This window comes from Nannobrachium achirus (assembly GCF_963921795.1).
Source record: "Nannobrachium achirus genome assembly, chromosome: 3".
NCBI classification, from domain to species: domain Eukaryota; kingdom Metazoa; phylum Chordata; class Actinopteri; order Myctophiformes; family Myctophidae; genus Nannobrachium; species Nannobrachium achirus.
The window spans coordinates 34,757,039-34,782,968 of NC_137812.1; the positions used below are offsets into that span (position 1 = coordinate 34,757,039).

A 25,930-nucleotide genomic window follows, 5' to 3' on the forward strand; every position below is an offset into this window, starting at 1 on the left:
TGTCCACCTTGTCGCACAATCATGGAACACATCAACCACAAAGTAACCTTCAATGTGAGCGTCCATTAGCATCAAGTCACATTAGCATTCTCAAAGCCCAGGCCCATCCGGTCGCCGTCCAGATCTAGATATTCCTCTCCTCTTACACGGTTGCCCTTTAAAAAACAGCACAGCGGGCAGGTTGGTACGTATCGGGTTTGCTAATGGACTCCTCTGTCTCTCTCTCTCTCTCTCTCTCTCTCTTTCTCTCCATCTCTCTCTCTCTCTCTGAATGCTCTGTGGGTTGCCAGGTATTTCCCCATGGGCCACCCAGTCTCAGTCCATCTCTACTTCCAGTCCGACCAGCTCCAGGGTTACCTGGTCAAGCACCATGCCACCAACCTGGCAACGAGCAAGCTGGAAACCCTGGAGACCTGGGTGTCGCCCAGGAAGAACTTCAGGATCACGAGCCCTCCCAGCAGCACGTTCAGCCGCCTGCAGTTTGCAGAGGTGAGTCAGCACATCCATCGCCATGTGGTGTTGTTGTTGGGGCCTGACTTTTATTGCGACCGTCAGGTCGCAGTTTAGTATCAAAACCTCCACCGGCCGTCCGTCCGTCCGTCCGTCCGTCGGTCACATGTCACACCTTTGCCCTGCTCATATCTCCGCATCAGTATGACATCACACTGCTGACATCAGTATGACATCACACCGTACACAAATGACCCTTATATAAGACCGGCATTATCTACCGACAGATTAGTAACAAGATGTCAAAATCGTTGAAGGTTGAATCTCCAGATATGGAGATAACCTACACATCCCTCCATATATGGAGATAACCGACGAATCTCACTAAGTCTGACCTCACAAGCCCCATATTTGGACACGATGGAGGTTTTTAAGTTATATGTTGTTCGTGTCCAAATATGGGGCTTGTGAGGTCAGACTTAGTGAGATTCGTCGGTTATCTCCATATATGGAGGGAGAACGAGCTTATGAGCCGATGAGTTGTGTCAGAGTCGAGATCCTGCTTGCATCTAGTCTGTCGGTAGATAATGCCGGTCTTATATAAGGGTCATTTGTGTACGGTGTGATGTCATACTGATGTCAGCAGTGTGATGTCATACTGATGTCAGCAGCTATGTCTCTATATATGGAGTTATATGTTGTTCGTGTCCAAATATGGGGCTTGTGAGGTCAGACTTAGTGAGATTCGTCGGTTATCTCCATATATGGAGGGATGTGTTGTTATCTCCATATCTGGAGATTCAACCTTCAACGATTTTGACATCTTGTTACTAATCTGTCGGTAGATAATGCCGGTCTTATATAAGGGTCATTTGTGTACGGTGTGATGTCATACTGATGTCAGCAGTGTGATGTCATACTGATGCGGAGATATTGGCTTATCTCCCGATTAGGGAGTCTTACTGGTGTATCATTTACGTTTGCTATTTAAGCTGCTGATTTGGCATGAGTCAATCACTCAATCACTCACAGCGCAGCAGAGTGAGCGCCATTAGAATCATAAGCACCGCACAGGGAAAACACAGCTCTGTGGAACATAATTAGAGGTGAGGAATACAACTCATTGCCACGGTGACCTTATATTCATGGCTATGGCAACCTTGCTGAGACTCGCTGCGACTCGACTTTAGGCAATTAAAGGTGGGCCTGCAATGGCCTTGTAAAATGTAAATTGATTGAATTCATCAGCGCTTATGTGGATGAGCGCCTTGTGTGCCGCTTATTTGTTGCATCCTAATGGGACGTCTTCTCACCTTCACACTGGAATGCTTCCCTTGATTGTCTTGTTATGTTAATCTGTATTTCTGTTTACCGCAACCCCTCTTTAGGATACAATAGCCTGGCTTAAGATGTGACAGCCAGCACATCTATTTTCTGAGAAGGGGACAAAATTAACTGTGTGAATGCAAAATGACCATTTTCTTTTCTGCAGTTTTTCACGCATCACTTGTCCGCTCTTATCAAGCCGAAAAGCTATTGACATGTCCAGGCTGCATAAATGAATTTGTTCATTTCACCTCTGTGGATCATGTAAATCTGAGGCTTACTGTAAAGCAGTAATAATATGTAATAATTATGTATTCTCAGTTTGTCACAGCACAGCATAATGTGTTATTAACCAGCCAGCCAAATGTTATTGATAAAAATATGTCTTGCCAAGTTTTGAAAATGAACTTTCATTAGGCACACAGACACAATAGGCATGTGTCTGTTCTCTCTGCCTTGGACGCTGGGGGCGTGTCCTCTGAGGCTTGCTATATTTGCTCATTTCCCAGAATGCTGTTTATAGTTGTTTGAGTATGGGAATGCGTTAGGGGATTACAGTATGTTATGGGACGTTATGTGTAGTGTTGTGTCATGGTGTTAATTTGGTTATTTGTGTTGTGTGTGTGCTTTTTTAACACACCTTTACTTTACCCTTACTGTTTTCACTACTCCCTCTGCCTTTTCTCTTTGATGTTGAGTCATGTGAGATTGTAGATTCACTCATTTGCATCCCAACCCCTACACCTCGTCCACAACGCACTGGATAACGCATTGGACATTTCCGTCAACTCAAAACAAGGCACATGCACACACAGCCAAAACACACACACACACACACACACACACACACACACACACACACACACACACACACACACACACACACACACACACACACACACACACACACACACACACACACACACACACACACTGTAACATTTGCATATTACAGTAGGACCATGGTGCATCATCAGGTATGAATTCAACCTGGCCCACTTACTTACTTATTCAGTTAAACATAGTTCCCATAAATAGTTGACATGTCTTCAGCCATGACTATTTAACCTTAGTAATGTGTTTTGAAATCTTGACAGCCTCACTCTGTCACCTCACATTTGCAGGCTAGACAAGGAAACAGAGAAGTGATCTGAATTCTGACTGTGATATGATGCTCAGCCTAGAAGCCTGTCTAGGTAATGTGCTGCGCCTGCCAGTCAAATTGCTCATTCAGGACTAGAAATAAGCTGAACGAGACAGAAGCTGCTTAGCACATGTGATATATATATATATATATAATCGTCACTGTCGGGCAGAAACCTTGTATCTCCAAGTTTCACGTTTTTACGTTTTTTTTCGCTAAGTAAAGTCCTGCTTCATCATACAAGGCCGTCGCACAAAACTAGTGAAAACAGCAGATCTACAAGGCGTTGTGTACTTGTAGATCGGGTGTTTTCACAAGTTTAGTTCATTTCTTTAATGATAAATAACAAAACTAACGCTTTTGGACATACAAGGTTTCCACCCGACAACGACGTTATACTGGATTGCACACATTGAAATCCTCAATACTAATTTAACTCTATGGGCCCTATTTTGGGGCAGGTGCAGTAAATGGCTGAATTAACAATTTCCAGAGGCGAAGTGGCAGGGTTTTCCCAACCTGTGTGATTGGTATTTTGGGGACTCGTGGGAGGAGACTTTCAGTAGAGAGTGTGTCGTTTTGGGGGTACACTGTCTGCCCAGCCGCATGCTTGGACCAGGTCTACTGGCTTAGGGAGTCACTCACTCGTCCATTTCTATTTTTGTCACACTTTGGTGTGTTAGCTGAGGTACACCCAGAAAGATGTCTCCAAAATCACACAAATCCGCTTTGTATAAATGTTATGCTTGTCTGTTTCACTTTGGCATTAATCCCTCAAGCTGGGAAGAATATTTTAGGATACTTTTTTATAAATTCTAACCCACACATGACAATGGACAAATGCTTGCATCATCCTACAAAACGGTTGTGCGTCACGACATGCAGAGAATATTACTTGACTCATCACTGAACCGTTTCACTGAACCATTTCGTAAGGTTCTTATTGTTTACTACAGGGAGCTTTGCCTTTTACAGTCTGTGATTGTGAAACCATACTTAGAGTGAACCAGCTCCATTTTATAGAACAGGTTCTCAAAGTGGGGTCCGGGGACCCCCCAGGGGTCCTTGAGGGGGTTCCAGGGTGTCCCAATAGCTAAATTTGTTAATACAGCATGAAAAATCGGTTTGACTACTTTAACCACTTTAACAGTATTTTATACAAGCTCACAACAAGTCGCGGGTGACACGATTTAACCAGGTTTAAGATTGCCCACTCACCTCCTGACATTAAGCACATAATTTCACCCATATTTTCTTAGTGCCAACAGCCTATTACTGGATTGTGCCACTGAATTTCCCTATAGGGATTCAGAGGTCGAAATTAATTACTTACCAACCTTGGAGAAATTATTCTTTTCTTGTTAACACTGCTGCTCAACTAAAACACTTAGGAGTGCGCTGGAGTGGGGCAGTAGTAAAGTGTGCGCTAGGGATGGGACGATAAGTGATAATATCGTTTATCGTGATAAAAAACACTCACGATAATCGTATCGTGGAGATTTAATTTATCGTGATATCGTCCTCCGTCATGCACTGGGATCAATTCATCTTTTATTTGCCAAGCTGCATATCCGGTACCACTTAAACCCTCTATAATTGGTAAAAGGTACTTATGTACTAATATACTCACTACTATACGTACTCTCTATCAAATGTCTTTGCCAAAAAATAGCCGATCGCGGCAGAGGGAGAGCAGAGCCCAGGATTACATAGGCAATTGGCACTGGGTGAAAATGGGTTACAAAATCGTGGGATAAAAGATTATAGAAAAAAATCACACCCGTGTGAACTGAGCGGTGGTTTACCCAGTTTTTTTTGAAAAAATAAGTTTTTGAAAAAAAAAAAGTTTTTTTGAAAAAAAAAAAAGTTTTGAAAAAAAAAAGTTTTGAAAAAAAAAAGATTTGGAAAAAAAAACTTGAAAAAACTCGGGCGTGCTCAAACAACAGTAATAACTGCGTATTACCTTACTGTACTTTACTGTACTGTATACTGTACCTAACTGTAATGTATACTGTACTCTACTGTACCTAACTGTACTGTACTGTACATATTCTGTGTTCTATATCTATGAATTCTATGTGTTCTAGATCTATGAATTCTGTCACCCCCCCCCCCCCCCCCCAGGCTAGTCTCAAGCCTCCCCCCCCCCCCCCCCCTCCCTGTGTGTGTGCGTGTGTGTGTGTGTGCCTGGCCTGGCCTGGCCTGAAAACAGCGCCCCTCCCTTAACATGTGTGGTCATAAAAGGTACTGTAGGCTACGGACGCACCCACCCACATACATACATACACACACACACGGATACACACACGGCCACGCTATGGAGACGGTGTGACCACCGCTCAAAAAAATAGCCGATCTACAAGCTCGCAACAAGCTCGCAACAAGTCGCGTTGTGAACTTGTAGATCTTCTATTTTTTGGCAAATGTTCCACCCCCAGGATAATGGATGTTGGGGATATTTTGATTATTGCGATAATATCGCAAATCGCGATTTATTTGGTCATAATAATTGTGATGTGACATTTTCATATCGTCCCATCTCAAGCTGCCTGGGGGATACTCGGCCACATAAGATGGGGGGGGGGGGGGCACCTCAGAGGTTGTGGGCTCGAATCCGCCGTGGTGCATCCAGCTTTGTTGAGCGGCTGCCCTATACGAACACAGAGGGAAGCCATCACTGCACATAGTCCTACGCCTACGGGCTGGGGCGGCACCTGTCAGCACAGCGTGTTGGGTGGGAGGGGTAGAACAAAGGCTCTATGTCCTCCTGGTGGGGGCTCCTCACTGATGAGTGATGAGTAGGATATAATAGCAGTGACAACACACAACTGTATGTGGGGAAGAATTCATTGGTATAACAACCAAATTGTGGAGAAAAAGGGGTAAAAAATAAAGAAAAAGAATTAGGAGCCCACCCCAAAATGTAAGCACCAACATTATATGCAATATTCGTATTGTGTGATTTTTTTTTTCATCTATAAAAAATGACAATATAATATATAAAATGCTAATATAACAGTACAGTGGATTTGTGCGGTATCCTGGGGCCAGGATTTCTCCACCTGACTCTCTGTCCTTTTACATCAATGGCATCAAACGTCTCCAGAGGATTACCCAATCACATCTTCAATTAATTGCAATATAATAGTATCCTAAATAAATAAATACATTTCCACAAGTTTATGTCCACTATTCGCAATAATAGAATGAAGGGTGTGCTTCTGTGCAAACATAAAGCTTGGAATAAACAGCTAGAATGTTGTTCTGAGAAGAGGATGACGGGATAATAAACGCTAGACTGCAACCAGTGCTCAGTGCACAACGTTATACTCACTGCTAATGTGCCCATCAATCAGGTCGAGTGTTGTCATAAATAAACATTTTTCAGCAGGCCACATATTGATTCTAAGTATTTCAAACTGTTTCAGTGCTCATTTGTTGCAGTAGGCCAGACGTGCGTTCTCTTGTGACTAGAGGAAAAATGAGGCACGACGCGAGCACACACGCACGCACGCACGCACGCACACACACACACACACACACACACACACACACACACACACACACACACACACACACAGGTGCTAACGTGAAATGGCTTCTCAACTTAAAATACTTGAAAAGAATATATTTTTTGACACGGCAAGTTCGGCAGAAAGTGCTGGAATGTCAACGCAGAGCGCTCAGCTATGAGCTTTGATTAGAAAGTAGCTTACCTGCTCAGAAGCTCTACTTTCTTGCTTTTCAAGCTTAGAAAGTCTGCAATAACAACACCACTGAATTCCAGTTCCTTGAACAAATGTCTTCCGAAAGACATGCAAGTCTGTTGACTCCCACAGTGGATATAATTTAGTTTTTGATCAGGGAGAGTTTAGGAAACTAAAGCATGTGATGTTCCTTTACTTATCAGCTGTAAATATTCCCTTGCAGATTGTTTTCACTCATATTGTACGGCATGGCTCTGTGAGAGGTGAGATGTCAAGAAGAGATCTGTCTGTCTGTTGTCTAGGGCTAATCAGTCCTTCCCTCCTCCACGTTTTATATTTTTTGAAATATTTAACTTAATGACAGTTGATTGGTTTGAGCTGAAACCTTGAGTCATTCATCATAGATAAGTCATACAGTAGTAGAAAGGTCTTGACACCTTTTTATGCCTTTATTTGATAGGACACAGTTGACCGACAGGAAATGGGGAGAGAGATGGGGAATGACATGTGGCAAAGGTCGTCCGGATCGGGAATTGAACCGGCGACGCCAGCAGGCATCACAGCCTAGTATGTGGCATGCGCCTAGACCAGTGGTTCTCAACCTTTTCAGGCTGTGACCCCCAAAATAATCATATTTTTACTGGGGACCCCCACCCTGACAGGCACTAAGAGTTGAGGCATTACATTTTGAATAACACGGTTCTATTGTGAAAATAGCAGATCTACATGCTCACAACGCCTCGCAACGGGAGGCGTTGTGAGCATGTAGATCGGCTATTTTCACAATTTCTGCCTCTAGTATTTGACAATTTGGCCAATGTTTAATTTGACATTTTAGAGGTATTGAAAAGTCCTTAAATTGTCACTTCAGAAAGGTGCATGTGCCCTCTATACTCTTAAACCTTATATCGGTTTATTAACTGTTGAGAGAGAAAACAACGTTGCACATTAAGTTGATCATCTGGAGACCCCCCAAAATAATTTGGGGACCCCCCTGGGGGTCCCGACCCACAGGTTGAGAACCACTGGCCTAGACCACTAGGCCAGCGGGCGCCCCGCAAGGTCTTGACACTTAAAGTCCAAGATCCACATGGGAGCCACACTGCTATTAGACCCAGTCTTGTTAGAAGTTATTTGAAATGCACGGTTTCAGAACCCCAAAACTAAGATGTTGTGGCCGACCTTCATAACCAGCCTGCCTAAAATGTAATTGGACCGTAGCAGTGAATGAAACGAGCCAAAACGATCTCAATAACGTTTATTGGACAACGCTGCGTTTGCCATATTGCTCCCAAGATATCATCATCTCTCAGCGGTCTGTTTGTGGTGCTGCAGATTTGTTGTCGACGGCTCTCCACCTCCCGCACAAATTGGGAGAAATTACGTTTCCGAGGCATTTCTTCCATATGACACTGTGAACATTACCAGAACACTGCACTGAGCACAGTGCTCTGCACTTAAAGGTGATAAAAAGGCGATGATTTGCTCAACACATAGTCTGCACCTTCTCCAGTCTGGAAAATACCAAACACATCCCCCCCCCCCCCCCCCCCCCCCACGCCACTGACTGTGATTCCCACCGGTGTGCCTGTTTTCCATGATGAGTTCACTGTGTATGCTGTCTTACAGGAAGACAGAAGAACATGATTCAAAGTCCAAATTACTGTACATACTACTGCATTCATATTTACCATTGTTTCCTGTTGAGATTGGCACATTTCACCCAGGTTTTTTCACCTCACTCACGCCACTTTGTCTGCTGACCTCACTCAGCAACGAAATAAAAAGAAAATAAAACAAAAATTAAAATAAAACAATTCATAGGAGGCAAGCAGTGATCACCCCATGATGTGCAGTTTGTGCACTGCAATGTAGTTTCAAATGCACTACATTGCAGGCGCTTTTTGAGAGTGAAAAAATAAGAAGACCTGTGTGACATGTGTGATCTCGGCAGCTTGCCCAAGGAAATGTGCCGAGCTCAATAGGGAACAACGGTACATCCCCCCGAGCATTTATCGGTCTATTAGACGTCTAATATGCGTCTAAAGGCTAGTCTAAAATCGGTCTAATCAACGACTAGAAATGAAAGTCTATCCACCTGTTTCCGCGGGGTTTACTGGAGATTATTTGGACCTGTTTGGACCACACTTACGGTTTAACAGCAGACATACAAGCTCGCGTCGCGTCGCAGATGCAGCCTGTTGTGAGCTTGTAAATCACACTCGGCTGCGCCGCCGGAAGCTCGGTACAGCGTCTGCGCAATGCACTATGGGGCGTTGGAAACTCGTGGATAGACTGTCTATATTTTAGACGTCTATTTATAACCCGTCTATACAGTATATATACTGTATAGCCGTTGAAATAATGTCTAATCAACGTCTAGTCTAAGCTTAGACGTCTAAAACACTTTCATTTCTAGACTGATTTTAGACAGACATCTAATAGACGACTATTGCTCACTGGGATAGTACAGGATCAATACGTATTTTGATGAGCAGATTTGACATTGAGGTTTATTCAAATAAGTTAGATAAGTCTTGGGGGATGTTTGAGACGCGCACACATGCACACACACACACACACACACACACACACACACACACACACACACACACACACACACACACACACACACACACACACACACACACACACACACTATTATCTTTATTTCAATGGATGTGCCTCTTTTTCTCCCTCTTTTGTGACTCATTCAGCCTTGAGGTTCTTTAGAAATAGGATTTTTTTTACAGGAGCTCAGGATTCAAGGCTGTTTAATCTTGAAGTGCTGCAGGATTCAGCGTCAGTGTGCCGCGCAGAGTGGCAGGCTGTCGACAGACAGGGTTACCACCTTCCTTCCTCTGTTCGTCTTTGTATCTTTATTTAACACGCATCCATCCATCTTGCCCGTAGTCACCGGGTAGTTTTAAATCTCGCCCCGAGGGAGTCCTCCGGTGCCGCAGTGAACACCTGCGTTTGATTATCCGGGCAAAAGAAAGTGCCACTAATAAGCCTCTGAACAGAGCCCTGGGGGCCTTCAAACCCTGCGGCTTTAATCAGGGCCAGATGTAGGCTGGGGCTGGCCGCTTCGCTGCCTGGTCAAATTGACCTGTCTTGTTTTATGGAGGTGTCAGACTCTGGGCGCCAGCGAGATGGTGACGTGGGGAGAGAGAGAGAGGGTTTGCGCTGCTAGGTCAGCATTAGGGGGGAAATAAGTATAGTTTGTAATGATGTGAGGAGGGTTTTTATTGTGCCAGCTTTCAGAGGGAGAAATGAACAGAACGTGGGATGATGCTAGGATAAAGTGGGCAGTGACCAAAAGTTGACACGTGGCCAACTCTGAAAACTAGCAAGTTTGCCCTCAGCAGTTGAGGACCAATGGCCTGGACTCACGGGCTCGCTCGTGAAGGTACAAACATTTGCAAATCCTGGAAATATTTGTGCAGTATGGTATAAGCCCTATTCACGGCCCGCCCACTCAGCAAATTTCTCAGCAACTTCCTGGTGCTGACCTCAGTTTAGAAGGGGAAACTATAACAGAAATTGCTGGACTTAAAGCCAACAAATCATTATTTCGAACGGTAAAGTAAATTATAACGCTTTGTGCCTTTTACTATCTTGTGTTCTTGATCATGCTAGCCGTATTTTATTCTGTACTATTCGGAAATTGCATTAAATTAGCGATTTCTGTGTTAACTCTATGGGCTTAGCAGGGTTTTACCCCTTCAAAACGTGACTTCAGCACCGGGGGGATGCTGAGTGGGCGGGCCGTGAATAGGGCTTATTGGACACACGATTAATATTGAGACAAACGTCTCCCCATAGTCTGTGTTGTGGAACACATGATGGACACACTTCAATGACGTGATGAACAGTGGTGTAAAGTAACTAAGTACATTTACTTAAGTACTGTACTTAAGTACAGTTTTGAGGTATTTGTACTTTACTTGAGTATTTCCAATTTCCAATACTTTTACTTCTGCTCCACTACATCTCGGATCCAAATATTGTACTTTTACTCCACTACATTTACTTGAAAACTTTAGTTATTTGTTACTTTGCAGACATAAATTATAATATTATAAAACATACATAAACCACTTTAGCCTATTTTATACCTATAGGCTATTTAAAAACATTTGAGTTATTTTTCCACCACTCATGACGAATACCCAAAAGGAGGGTCGCACGCACTGGGTGAGAAACTTTCCTTGAAGGAGTGGGTGGGGATTTTGTGCCCTCTCCAGATATTATAGCAGCAGGGGTCTTCAACGTTTTCAGGCCAAGGACCCCTTAGTTGAGAGAGAGATGAAGCAGGGACCACCACAACCTTTTCAGATTCCATATAGTTTAATTGTTTGACAGCACAATCATCAGTGTATTTTGGATTCATGTCAATTTGTGTTTTCAGATATTTAACCACTTAAGCCGTCATTACCTAATAAACTTGACCTTTTACTCTGTACTTACTCTGCTCTTTTTCCCCCCTACACCAAACCTCTTTGCCGAAAATAGCCGCTGCGAGGCGTTGTGAGCTTGTAGATCTGCTATTTTTGGCTACAGTTCTCAGAATATGGACACTAGGGTTCAAGTTGTTAATATAAAAAGGATTGGAAGATTTGGAGGACGCCCTGTAGTAACTCTGAGGACCCCCTAGGGGTCCCGGACCCCCTTTTTGAAGACCCCTGTTATACAGTATAGCTCTATATGGCAGTTACGGGAATGGCCCTAACTGGCATATGTGGAACGTAAAGTGGGTGAACATTCTGATGTGATTTTCAGAAGTTTTTCTGCTGGTGAGACAGCAGTTCTAAGTAACTTCTTAGTCATCAGCATAGTAAGAACATCTTGAGTTAAGTCTTTAACTGCAGGAAACTGCGGTTCTTAGTCATGGGTTGAGTCACAAGTATAAAACAGGAATTTTCACGATCAAGAAAAGTGTGAGTAAAGGCTGTGACACACCAGGGCAGATGTTGGGCCATCGATAAGCGCCTGTGGCCGGTGTGTACAAGGGCCACATGGTAGTGAGGCGTGTGCGTGAGTCGTATACGCGACCCACAGCAACAATTGAGAGTGAGTGAGATGCATGAACGTGCAGGTTCCAGAGGAGTAGCATGAAAATGCTGATAAGTCTGTGGAAATCTAAATTCAAGATATGGGCTAAAACACTGTTTCTGTTCCCAAACAGTGGGTCGGGACCCATTTGTGGGTCGCGGACACATTTTCATGGGTCCCTTAATTTTTTGTTTTAAATTATTATAATTTCAAAACATTTTCAAAGGACATTCTCATGAAGATTTTCTGAATACAAAAAATAAATAAAATAATTTTTAAAAAACCTCCATACATTAGAAGTACTGAAAAGCCCACAACGCGGCGCAAAGCGACGTGTTGTGAGCTTGTAGATCTGCTGTTTTCACTAGTTTGGGTCCCGGGGAAACATCTTCTGTAATTTCTCTTTTGGTTCATGAGCTAAAAGGTTTGGGAACCAATGGGCTAGAGCAGGGGCGTCACACCAAATTCTGGGCCCTGGGTACAAGGATTCACTGCGGGCCCCCCATGAATGTTAACTATTGAAAAATAGCAGATATACAAGCTCACAGCGCGGCACCGAGCTTGTAGATCTGCTATTTGTGAAGGACCCCCCATCTCAAAATATTTAGTTCCAGGGACCCCCCAGAAGCAAAATTTGAGTTACAAATGTTCACTTAAAAAATACATATATTCAAAGATTTGCGCACATTTTCACGACTTTTCAAAAATAGCAGATCTACAAGCTCGCAGCGCGGCACTCGGTGCCGCGCTGTGAGCTTGTATATCTGCTATTTTTCAATAGCTAAAGTTACTAGGGCCCCTCCATCTTGGGCCCTGGTAATTCAGTCCCACTTTCCTACCCCTTGTGACGCCCCTGGGCTAGAGCAGCGGCTGATAAACCTATGCCCACTGCTTTGGAACACAAACCATACCTACGTCCCAATGTGAAGGACCACCCTATAGTTGTTTAGTTTTTTACCTGAATTGTTTACACCCGGTTTTAGCCCGTTTATTGGATTTAAATGTCACCAGACGGCAGGCAGAGATCTCTGATCATCGGTCTAATCGTGACTAAGATTACGTAAGATTATATAAGTGATAGAAGGTCATAATCTCTGATTGTTGGTGATAAGCCCACAGGGCTGATTGAGTTAGTGGGCACAACACAGTCAGATGGAGAGACGCTGTGAAGGGGCAGCCAGAGTGAGGAGAGGTGGTCATACTGTATAAGCCGTGTGCTGGAGCTGAAATGGGCCAGAAGTTAATCCTCCTTTGACCCACTTCAGACTCATCACCAGCAAGCACTTCTATTTTGTGTTGTCATCTTCCATCACCTGCAGTTAATGTATTGTATGTTAGTGATGTACAACTATGAACCAAAACCTCACACACAGGTAGGAAATCTGCATTTTCCAATCCGATGTATACATCACATGCATACATTCGTAAAGATAACCTGATGAAAGACTGCCTACTAATGCTCACAACGCGCCGCGTTGTGAGCTCTTGTGAGCTTGTAGATCGGCTATTTTTTTGGCAAAGATATTTGGTAGAGAGTGAAAAAAAGACTGCATATCAAGTACGTATATTATAAGTACGTTTTGCCAATCATAGAGGGTTTTCGTGGTACATGCAGCTCGGAAAATTGATCCCAGTGCATGACGATTTCACGATAAATTAAATCTCCACTATACGATTATCGTGAGTGTTTTTTATCACGATAAACGATAATATTGCTTATCGTTCCATCCCTAGTCCCCAATGAATATTTCTATTTGCAAGTGCAGAAGAAAACGTGCAGGAGTACCTTTTTCTGCATTAGTCAACACATGTCGAACAGTAGGTGTGTGATTGTTCTGCTCTTTTAATTGTAGCATTTCAAATCGCACTTCCTGAGTAGTGTATTGATACTGACCCTACTTCAGGTCATCTTCTATTTCGACAGGGACTGAACCTGATTGGCTAACGTCTAAATTGCTGTGTAATGCGCACAGTCCGCATATGAACAGCAGCATCCACATCTCATAACCCAAATATGGAACGTTGTGCTCTATTCCCTGTCCTCACCGTGTCTCAGGCAGGGATTGCCTTGTTCCACGGTACATCTTCCTCCTCTAAAGCCGCTGTCTGCAGACTCTGTCCATGTGGATTACGTTGAGATTTTTTTTTTTTGTCAATACGCCTTTCATTTCAGTCTGGGACTTAGAATGAGCCTACTGCCAATCAATGGGGAATGTACTGTGTGCCAGGGAGTCAGCCTTGAATAAGGTAATGAACTAGGTGGCAGACAATGGAGCTGATTAGTGTGGCTCTTGGCGATGGAAAGTAAAAGAACCAAGGTCCATTGGACAGAGCTGGCAGAAGGTCATTCAAGTGATCGAGATGAAAGCGTGGTGTCTCTTTACAAATCACCAAAATTGTCCAAGTCACGCAATCTCTATTTCGCTCCTTTTCCCTCCCACCTTCTTTCTCACTCTTACTTGAGCAATTGGCGTCTATTTATACGTTAAACTCACTTCTCAGGGTATAATGTAGTCATTTTCCAGTCAGCCATTGATTGGCCCGGCAGTGCAAGGCTGTGTTAATGAGCTGGTGTAAGGATGAGCGCTTCCTAAAGCAGACGTCCTTCTCGGGTTTCTGCCGACAACACCCCAGCCTGACGATATCCTCTGTGTTGTTTGTGTATCGGTGTCTCTCTTTGTCTTCCTACTGTCCATCAGTCTTCCTCTTCCTTGCTTTGCATTCCACACAATATCCCACCGTCTGCCCACCAACAACAATACTAACTGGCACACTGAACCTCTACGGTTACAGTCTTAACCACAACAAAGGCATTAAAGGCAATTAGCTGGACTTGTATACAATTCCCACTCCCTATCTATTGTCCCTACGCCCTCCCTCCCTGCCTCCTTCCTTCCTTCCTTCCTCTCTCTCTCTCTCTCTCTCTCTCTCTCTCTCTCTCTCTCTCTCTCTCTCTCTCTCTCTCTCTCTCTCTACGTGCACACATAAACAACGGGGGCTTGAGCCCCTGCCCTTTTACCCGTCTGTACTAAAAAGTGCCCTCTCCAGACCATGAATGCAGTTTTTGAGCGGTGGTGACAACGCTCCTATACGTGGCCGTGTGTGTGGGTCTGTCTGTCTGTCTGTTTGTCTGTCTGTTTGTCTGTCTGTTTGTCTGTTTGTCTCCGTGTCCGTAGCCTGCACTCCTGCAGTAACCTTTTCTGACCACACATGTTAAGGGAGGGGCGCTGTTGCACACACACACACACACACACACACACACACACACACACACACACACACACACACACCACCGCTCAGTTCACACGAGTGTGATTTTTTTTCACTATGGTGAAAGAAATGCAGATCCCCTCTTTCCATGCCATACCTGAAGGCAGCATTCAAAACAATTGCCTTGTCCAAACTCTCCTGAACTTGAATGCAGCATCTTATGTTGACAAAAATGCCCTGCACTGTGTAGAAATCCATGCCACTGTGTAGAAATCTCACCCATGTCATCGTTGACATGGGTTTAGGCTTTCATTGCCAAAGCAAGCGCGAAATAAAGAAATGTATGTACAAAGATATAAAGACATAGGCCTGCTCTTTCTGTCCCTCTCTCACACTGCCCGACCTCTCCCTCCATCTTATTTTATCTGTCCTCTGTTGTGTGTTCGGTGCAGCTGGGCAGATTGATTGAAGCATGTCCCCAGGGGATACAGATGAGGTCTACTTTCAGTCCATACCGTGCCCTTCCCTCAGTTTGCCTCCCTGCCCACATTCTCACATGACACATTACACATGCACTCAGCCATGTGATGTCACGTCAAGAGCCGTAAACAGACCACTGTGCACACACTGTCAAACCCTAAGTGTTGGTTTAACCCCTGTACAAAATAATGTAACCAAATGCAATTTGGTTAATACGGTGCATGATATGAATTGAGTTGATCCGTTTGACGAGGAATTCTCCTCGTGAATTGGTTGTGTTGATGTATGTAACATATCGTCACTGTCGGGGGCAGAAACCTCGTGTCTCCAAGTTTCAAATTTGTAGTTTTCTTTTTTTTCGAAATAAAGCCCTGCTTCATCATACAAGGCTGTCGCACAAAAGTAGTGAAAACAGCAGATCTACTGCAGATCGGCTGTTTTCACTAGTTTAGTTCATTTTTTAACCCATTTAGACCTGAGGCCGATTCTGAAATCGCCTTCTAAAACCTAACCTAAGGTTTCTGAAAACCTTCAATTTCTTATTCCAAAAATGTAAAATAAATTATGTTGCTATATGTATAGCAAATACTGATGTGACACAGACGTAGCAGCCGGCCTTAAGGGTAATACAACGTATAGGTAGCAGCAGGTCTAAATGGGTATGATAAAAACGAACGGTTTTGGATATACAAGGTTTCCACCCGACAACGACAATATACAGAGTAAAAATCCTCAGTGTTAATTTATCCAGTTGAGAATCTGAGAGACGTCCATTTGTACATGCTCAAAATTTAAATAACAGATTATTTTACAGGGTAGTAGTGCCTTCATGCAGCTTACTGTATTTCCCTAAGGTTGTACTCTGCTTACCCTGTCGTCATTCTATCTACCCGTCTCTCTCTCCCTCAATCTGTCACTGTCCTGCCTCTCTTTTCTTTCAATTCAATTTCTCTAACCCAATGTTGTTTTTGACAGCGAATTTTGATTTAGTTTTAGTCATAGTCTTTTGAATAAAATGTCTTTTAGTTTTAGTCATAATTTAGTCACCTGAAAAGTTTTAGTTTTTGTCTAATTTTAGTCGACTAAATATCATAAGATTTTATGGCGACTAAATCTACAGTTGATTTAGTCAACTAAAATGTATTTTGGCAGGCCATGATGGCATGGTAATGACTGATTTTACACTTGATTGGGTGCTGAAAATAGCCGATCTACGGCGCGCTGTGAGCTTGTAGATCTGCTATTTTCAGCACGCAACACCTGAGAGCAACCAAACATAAAATGACTCTTCAGCATTAGTCCCTCCCTAACGTTTTAGTCTAGTTTTCATTTTGTTGACGAAATTGTCAATATATTTAGTCTTAGTTTTAGTCATCACAGCTTAGTTTTTATTTCGTTTTTATTCCGTTTTCGCCAGTGAAAAAAACGCAGTCGACAAACATTTTTCGTCATAGTTTTAGTCGACGAAATCAACACTGCTCTGACCCTCTCTCCGTCCGCCTTCCCCCCCGTACGTCAGATCGGCACCGAGTGGGACGCGAAGGAGCGCTTGTTCCGGAACTTCGGCGGGCTGATGGGACCCATGGACGAGACGGTGGGCATGCAGAAGTGGGGCAAGGGACCCAACGTCACGGTGACGGTGGTGTGGATCGACCCCACCAACGTCATCGCCGCCACCTACGACATCCTGATCGACACCAGTGCCGAGTTCACCCACTACCGTCCGCCCCTCAACCAGCCCCTGAGGCCCGGCGTGTGGAGCGTGAGGATCCTGCACCACTGGAGCCCCGTGGCCGAGATGCGCTTCCTCATCGCCCCGCTGGCGTACGCCAAACACCAGCCCATACGACAAGGTGAGACCGTCCACGTCCAGTCTATAGTCTATTTAGACCAGTGGTTCTCAACCTGTGGGTCCTTGGGGGTCCCCAAATTATTTTGGGGGGTCCCCAGATGATTAACTTAATGTGAAACATTGTTTTCTCTCTCAACAGTAAACAAACCAACATTAAAGTTTAAGTGTATAGAGGGGGTATATGCACATTTCTAAAGTGACAATTTAAGGACGTTTTAATACCTCTAAAATTACAAGTTTAACATTAGCCAAATTGTCAAATAATTAGACACAGAAATTGTGAAAATAGCAGATCTACATGCTCACAAGCATGTAGATCTGCTATTTTCACAATAGAACCTTGTTATACAAAATGTAATGCCTAAACTATTATAGGCCCTAGTGCTCGTCAGTGTGGGGGGTCCCCAGTTAAAATATGATTTTTTGAGGGGTCACAGCCTGAAAAGGTTGAGAACCACTGATTTAGACCAGGGGTTCTCAAACCTTTTTAGACCGTGACCCCCGAAATAATAATAATTTGAACTGGGGACCCCCACCCTGACAAGCACTTGGAATTGTAGGTATTACATTTAATGTGACTCGGTTCCACAGATAAATATTGTGAAAATAGCAGATCTACATGCTCACAACATGCGTTGTGAGCATGTAGATCGGCTATTTTCACAATGTTCGCCTCTTGCTTCCTTAATATTTGACAGTTTGGCCAGTATGGTATTAAAACGGCCTTGAAAGTCCTTAAATTGACACTTTATAACTGTGCAGATACCCTGTATATACTGTGTGTCGGTTTGTTTACCATTGAGTGAGAAAGAAATTAAGCTAATCATCTGGGGACCCCTCAAAATAATTTGGGGGACCCCACTTGGGGTCATGACCCCAAGTTTGAGAACCACTGATTTAGACACATACAATCCTCAGTGTTTATTTCATTGAAATTAACACTCATATTCAAAGATGTTGGAATCTTTTTGTAACCGTAAAAACACCAACCAGGACCCAGTATGCAAATGTGGGGGGGGGGGCGTATAGATAGATAGATAGATAGATACCTTTATTATCCCACGGGGGAAATTCAGTTGCCCAGAGGCAGCACAGCAGTTAAGGTTACAAGTTACAGAGAAGTAAGAAAAAGAAAAAGAGTACTGTAGTATACAGTCCAAAGAGCAAGCACAAAAAAAGATAAATAAAACATAAAGTGTCGAAAGCTATTGCAAAAAAAAGAAGAATATAATACATAAAGGGACCACGAAACATTCAACGCTCATAAGTGACACGTCACACACACAAAAAAGCTATACTCAAGCATAACTTAACAAACAGTGCCAAACAAAAGAGTGCACATAACAGTCACTGCTAGACTAGTCAATGCAATCATGCAACACAAGTATCACACCGCAATAATACACAGTACAACCAACACAACCCAATAGTGCAGGGCCAGCAAAAAAGTGACCAAAGTCAGTGCAAATAAGTATCTCCTCTGCGGTACACTGATTGTTCTAGGTCTTACCAATGTCTGTTTGAATCTTTTTGTAACCGCCCCATGGAAAAAAGAAAATACATTGAGAAGAGCCAGCAGTGTGATAGAGTCTGGCTATGCGAGGCTAAGCGCACGCACACGTATATTCCGAAGATATATTTATAACAAAATGTGTGTTATGATCAGTTGATGGGAGAGAATGTGTTTACTTTGCCAGTGAGTCAACCAAAACACCAACAGCGCTATCATTTTGTGGAACAATCATTGCTATTTTAGGCGTGTAGGTCACGCACACGTGCGCACACGCGCGCAGGCGCGCGCACACACGCACACACACACACACACACACACACACACACACACACACACACACACACACACACACACACACACACACACACACACACGCTGTATTGTATTCGTAACGTGCCGTTTCTAATCGAGCCACTGGGCCTCCAGCAGGCCCTGGTTGTTTGTCATCAAGTCACCCCTAATAACCCAGCACACTCCTCATTCATACCAAACAGAGTGTTAAACAACAGCATACGTGAAGGCCTCCAAAAACAATGACAATTAAATCAATCAGCGAGAATGGATCAGGGACAGGACTCCATCGCTTTGTTCCATTGGCAATCGGTTTCCTGTGAAAGTCACCAGAGATTTGAAGAGCGCTGGCTGCAGCGTAATCACGCTCCGCTCCGTTTAATAATCTCACTGAGCCAATTTAATTATGAACAGAAACAACAAATAAAGTCCCTACTTATTCCCATTGGCTCGTGTCGGGGCTTTCGTGGATCTGGTGCGTGTGTGTGTGCATGTGAGTGAGTGTGTTTGCGTGTGAGTGTGTTTGCGTTTGTACGCGTGTGTGTGCGTGCAGTGCATGTTTATGAAATATTCATCAGGGCTTCATGAACGTTTTTGTTTCTTTACCCTGCTCTCAGCCCTCAGTCCCTGACAGTGGCGTCAGTTCAGAAAAAGCTAAGGTATGGCAACATGACTGGTGTCTTCACCAGTCATGTTGCCATACCTTAAGAAGTACATTCTATTTCCCCCCGTTTCTACGGTTTCTTGGGCTGGATATGGCAGCCTGGAATGGTTGTTCAAGAGCAGCTAAACTTGGCATGTTAGTAAACGTGCCACAATACCTTGTTAAAGTGACCATTTTGTTAAATTTTGTAGTTATTTTACTGTAATTTAACAACATAATACAGATAGACAAAGAGACATTCATCGATCTATATTTAAACTAAAGGTAACTTTTATTTCCCCCCCTGGACCCAGGGTATGGCAGCTGCATACCCCTGCCATACCCAATTAACGCCCCTGGTCCCTGATAGGAGGGAGTTGCAGGGTGCATTATTATTGTACTCTGTACTCTATTCTTCCTTGAACTAATGTTTTTGTTACTCATAACATGTTGCAGTTCAGTGGCAAAATTGCTAATCTAATTTAATTTACATTCAGAAGTCTGGGCTCAAATGCAGTGCAGTAGGAGCAGCATTATAATAATAGTTAAATGTTTCTCAACGGGGGGAGGGCGGTGTGTGTTCCAGTTAGAGTGGTATTCATAGAACATGGAAGGTGCACTATTTTTTAAATCGGGACAAGTGACATTAGATTTCCTTTCACTATCTAAAACTGCAGTCAAGTGAGGCGCCGTGGTTTGTGAATAATACATGGCAGCTGGCGCATCTATTGGCGTAATTATGGTAGATACATACTGTAGATACAGCGTCTGATATGGCTGGCTAGTCTTGATTAATTCCCAACTTTGGCCATTCATAAAAAGATATAGATTATAGATTATTGACAAATGTCCTATTTATAAGAAATGTAAGGTTTACGGGTGGTTTAAGGTTGATTTCAGAGCGCTCTGTTTTTGACATGTTAGAATGCTCTGATATCAGTTAATTAACAAAAGATTAGCATAGATACTCCTTAACAAAATGTTGTCATTTTCATCTATTAAAATGAAATCAAATGAAAGTTAATTCATCCAATGTATTATTACCTGTTTTGTTACATGTGAATGAGTGTTGAATACTTTCAATATACCAAACAAGCTGCAACCATCACATTTAGCAGTGACTTCCTTTCCTACTTTTATTACTTTATATTTTTACTAACTCCTTTACATTTGTGCCAAAAGAGTTGTTGTCTAATGTTGGTCGCAAGTTATGCTGTCCATGACAATTATAGTACTCTTAGAATGTTCCTTGTTAGATATTATCGATTGCGCCATCAGCGAGCGACAGAGACACATCATTCGTTAGGTCACCAATGAATTCAACAATTTCACTTTAACAGCAGCATAGCTTTTCAGGCTGCAGTCAACATCGTGGAAACATTTGTTCCTTATTCAGCAGCCACAAGGTTGCTCATCCATAGTACTATCCATTATCCACGGCATGCCAGTTTGACAATGTCCTAGAAGTGCGGGCAAACAAATACTTTACTTTCAGTAGTTGTTGTGGATTCAATAGGTCTGTATAAATGACAAGGTTGCATAATGACCTTGGCCGTAATTCTATCTAGCAATTTATTAAAAATGGTACAAAGATTGTGGATTTGTTACAATTCACTATTTATAAATGAGGCATTTAGCAGACGCTCTTAATCCAGAGCGACTTACATGAGAACAGCATAGTGTACTGAAAAGGAATTATGTGGCTTCTCTATTTTTCGTTTTTTCGTTGTTTGTTTGTTTTTTGATCGTTTTTTTTGTTTGTGTGTTTTTTGCTCCCCGGGAAGAAGGAAATTATGTTAAGTCCAGTTGAATATAAAATCGTCTATTTAGCATTCAGTGAAATGCTATGAAGCAACAGAGAAGAACAAATAAAAAATGTCAGCGCAGGAACTTAGCCAACATTTTAATTGGGTGTAAGGTCTAAGCCAAGGGACCTGGATATTGGAAAGGTGAGCAATAGCCCAAAAGGGTTGAGAACCACTGCTTTAAATAAACCGATCCTTTCCACCGCAGTGATACAAGAACACACCTACAGTTACCCTCAATGCCTTAGCTTTAACTGGACTCTTTATCCATTACGTACTGTAACAGTCTTACAGTGTGTGTGTGTGTGTGTGTGTGTGTGTGTGTGTGTGTTGTGTGTGTGTGTGTGTGTGTGTGTGTGTGTGTGTGCGTGCGTGCGTGCGTGCGTGCGTGCGTGTGTGCAGGGGCGTCACACCAAATTCTGGGCCCTGGGTACAAGGATTCACTGCGGGCCCCCCATGAATGTTAACTATTGAAAAATAGCAGATCTACAAGCTCGCAGCGCGGCACTCGGTGCCGCGCTGCGAGCTTGTAGATCTGCTATTTTTGAAAAATCGTGAAAATGTGTGCAAGAAACTTATGTTTCTATGTCAGTGGTGCTCAAACGTTTTCATGTGAAGGATCCCCAACATGATATGTATTTGGCCTCAGCTAGACCCCCATCTCAAAATATTTTGTTCCAGGGACCCCTCCCCGGAAGCAAAATTTGAGTTACAAATGTTCGCTTAAAAAATACATATTCAAAGATTTGCGCACATTTTTACGACTTTTCAAAAATAGCAGATCTACAAGCTCGCAGCGCGGCACTCGGTGCCGCGCTGTGAGCTTGTATATCTGCTATTTTTCAATAGCTAAAGTTACTATAGGGCCCCTCCACCTTGGGCCCCGGTAACTCAGTCCCACTTTCCTACCCCTTGTGACACCCCTGTGTGTGTGTGTGCACATAATGGATGCTTCAGTCCGTCTATAATTTACTGCTGGGACTGACACCAGGTTCTCCTCCTACATGCATTGGCAGTAAAATTTTATGACGTGGCACTTCACCCGTCCCGCACTGGCAGCAGAAGACATGAGCGCGCGCGCGTGCACACACGCACACACCACACACACACACACGCACACACACACACACACACACACACACACACACACGCGCACGCACGCACTGTGCCACCAAGGGCTAGCTGGCATCGGCAGGGTATCCCCTGCTCTGGCATAACACCCAGTGTCTGACTCCATCTTTTGTCACTAGCCCATGAAAAGCGCTGAGGTCTGCTAGTGTCTGGGTGAGAGGCCGGAGCAGACAGCGCTTGTGTACAATGGCCACGCATGCTTAGAAGGGACGGCTAGCACCCGAGTGTGAGCACCTCGGAGGAATTCACAGCTTCACTGCAGGAGCTCAGGGTGGAGAAGGTGTTTCTAGGACAGGGGTCTTCAACGTTTTCAGGCCAAGGACCCCTTATTTGAGAGAGAGAGAGAGAGATGAAGCAGGGACCTCCACAACCTGTTCATAGATTCCATATAATTTCATCGTTTGACAGCACAATCATCAGTTTATTTTGGATTCATGTAAATTTGTGTTTTCAGATATTTAACCACTTGAGCCGTCATTACCTAATAAACTTGACCTTTCACTCTGTACTTAGTCTGCCCTTTTTACCCTCTACACCAAAAGCTCTTTGCCAAAAATAGCCTATCTAAAATAGCCGATCTACAATTATAGCTCTTGAGAGCTTGTAGATCGGCTATTTTTGGCTAAAGTTCTTCGAATATAGACGCTAGGTTTCAAGTGGTTAATATAAAGAAAAAAAGGTTTCTATCACACAAAGATTTGGAGGACCCCCTGCAGTGACTCTGAGGACCCCCTAGGGGTCCCGGACTCCCTGTTGAAGACCCCTGTTCTCGGAGATGGTGTGTTTGTACGGTATTTTAGTTCAGTTTCTGAAGAGCAGCTTAGAACTTGCCTTTAATCTTTTCTTTTTATTTGACTCTATTAAATTAAATTAAATGTCGTTATTTCAGTAGATCCATTTCTAAGGAGTCAGTATTGCAGCGAAATGTATCCCATCAAAGAAGGGGATTAAAAAAAAAAGAAAAAAAGACCAATCCTGAAAACCAATCAAAACAAATTAGTAAAACGTTAAGGCTTTTTATAGAGCCAGACGATGCGAATCACGTTCCACAACCAAAAGTAACCATACATACTCTGTCTCTTTGCTTTCTTTCCCCTGCTTTTACCCTGCCTCTCTTTTCTCTGACCCCTCGCCATCTCTCTGTAGAAGACACATTAAAGCTCCATAACGGTCCGGCTAAGAACAGCTACATGGAGCAGAGTTTCCACGGCCTCAACCCGGTGCTCAACATCCCCGTCAACCTGGGCCACGTGGAGAAGGCAAAAAGAAACTCGGCCCTGACGGGCCCGGACCTTGAGCGCTGGCTGGACGGCCTGGTGGGGGAGCTGTGGGAGGCGGCGGACATCTGCACCACGGGCCCCTCCGCCTGCCCCGTCATGCAGGCCTGTCCAAAGACACCATGGAGCTCCCTGAGTCCCGACCCCAAGTCCCAGTTGGCGGCGCCGCGTGCCGACGGACGCCTCAGGTAGCGACAGAGCCTCCAGCTGGACAGGAGGCCACGGTGTGCAAAAAAGAGTCACTATCGATTTAATTTATTTATGGGGTTTTGCCGCAAGTGGGAGTGGGGTTACTGTTCCCAGGGGCGTCACAAGGGAGGGGGACTGAGTAGGGCCCAAGGTGGAGGGGCCTTCATTATTTTATACTTTAGCTGTTGAAAAATAGCAGATATACAAGCTCACAGCGCGGCAAAAGTTGTGAAAATGCGTGCAAATCTTTGAATATATGTATTTTTTTAAGCGAACATTTGCAACTCAAATTTTGCTTCCGGGGGGTCCCTGGAATTAAATATTTTGAGATGGGGGTTCCGTGGCCAAAGAACTTAGAAAGGCCAAATACATATCATTTTGGGGGTCCTTCACATGAAAAGGTTTGTGCACCACTGATATAGAAACATAGGTTTTTCAAAAAACCTTAGGAGGATTTGAAATATTCGAAGACTTGCACAAATTTTCACGATTTTTCAAAAATAGCAAAAACTAAAAAATAGCACTCAGTGCCGCGCTGTGAGCTTGTATATCTGCTATTTTTCAATAGTTAAAGCACAAAAATGTGAGTGAATCCTTGTACCCAGGGCCCAGAATTTGGTGCGACACACCTGACTGTTCCCTCTGCGTTACGGGAGAGGAGGGAGACAAAGGAAAAGTGGATGTTTTCTTGGTTGATGGGGGTGTCTGATAAGGAAGTGAGGAGACTGGTTTTGTAAACCGAGACCCTCCCATGGGTTCCTCTTTTTGAGTGGACTATGCTGGCTTTGCAATTTCCGTTTCTCAATGTATTTATTTTCATCTCATGGCTGAGTTTTACTGTGATCAAAGCGTTGCAATTCTGAGCATCTTGTTTACTGCTGAACGAAGGGGCAAGAAGAGTGAGCTTGTATGGCCCAGCACATGGCATAGAGGTCATCTGAGTGTAAAATTAGATAGTAGACACTGGCACGAGACCAAGCTCGGCTCATAAAGGCCTTACATGTAGATTGGATTACATTTAAGGACAACGTCTGGTAAAGATTGAATTGATGTGCCTCTTGAGGTTTTTATAATCATAAACAAAAGACAATATCCGAGCTTTTAGAGTCTCCCAAACAGATTGATATGACTCAGGCACAGTATCAATTAATGCAAATTCCTCAGTACGGATGAAAGAATTTTACATAAAACCAGTCACTTTAGCATTGCGTAAACTGGCGCTCTGACCCTTATGGTACTCTCTGTGTTGTATCATTAGCTAGAGCAGTGGTGCACAAATTGTGGGGTGGGACCTAAACTTGGATCTCGAGAGATATCTACAGTATTGGATCATGGAACTGTGCATTAGAATGGACAATTCAATGGAATCAATACAATTAGTAAATGAAAAAATCACACCCGTGTGAACTGAGCGGTGGTCGTGGAGTGTGTGCCTGAGTGAGTGAGTGTGTGCGTGCGTGTGCCCCCTGTGTGTGTTTTTTTTTATTGAGTGAGTGAGTGAGTGAGTGAGTGAGTGAGTGAGTGAGTGAGTGAGAGCCACACTTGCTCACCAATAGAGAGAGATAGAGAGAGAGAGAGAGTGTGTGTGTGTGTGTGTGTGTGTGTGTGTGTGTGTGTGTGTGTGTGTGTGTGTGTGTGTGTGTGTGCGTGTGTGTGTGTGTGTGTGTGTGTGTGTGTGTGTGTGCGCGCACCTGGCATGGCCTGAACGTTTGTGTGTGAGTGTGCCTGGCCTATCCTGAACAACAGCGCCCCTCCCTTAACATGTGTGGTCATAAAAGGTTCTGCAGGCTACAGACACGCAGACAGACAGACATAGATACATACATACCCACACACACCGCCACGTATAGGAGCGTT

General features: G+C 43.7%; 1 protein-coding gene across 1 annotated transcript in view; it reads left to right on the forward strand.

Annotated features, from left to right (window-relative positions):
• Positions 1-24,076, forward strand: part of xylt1 (xylosyltransferase I) — a gene marked incomplete at both ends in the record, with an annotated part of 120,375 nt that extends 96,299 nt beyond the window's left edge. The window contains 3 exons of the mRNA XM_080721676.1: positions 291-489; positions 16,892-17,225; positions 23,754-24,076. Coding sequence (XP_080577802.1) covers positions 291-489; positions 16,892-17,225; positions 23,754-24,076 — 856 coding nt within the window. The remainder of the gene's footprint in view (positions 1-290; positions 490-16,891; positions 17,226-23,753) is intronic.
• Positions 24,077-25,930: the final 1,854 nt, after the last annotated feature.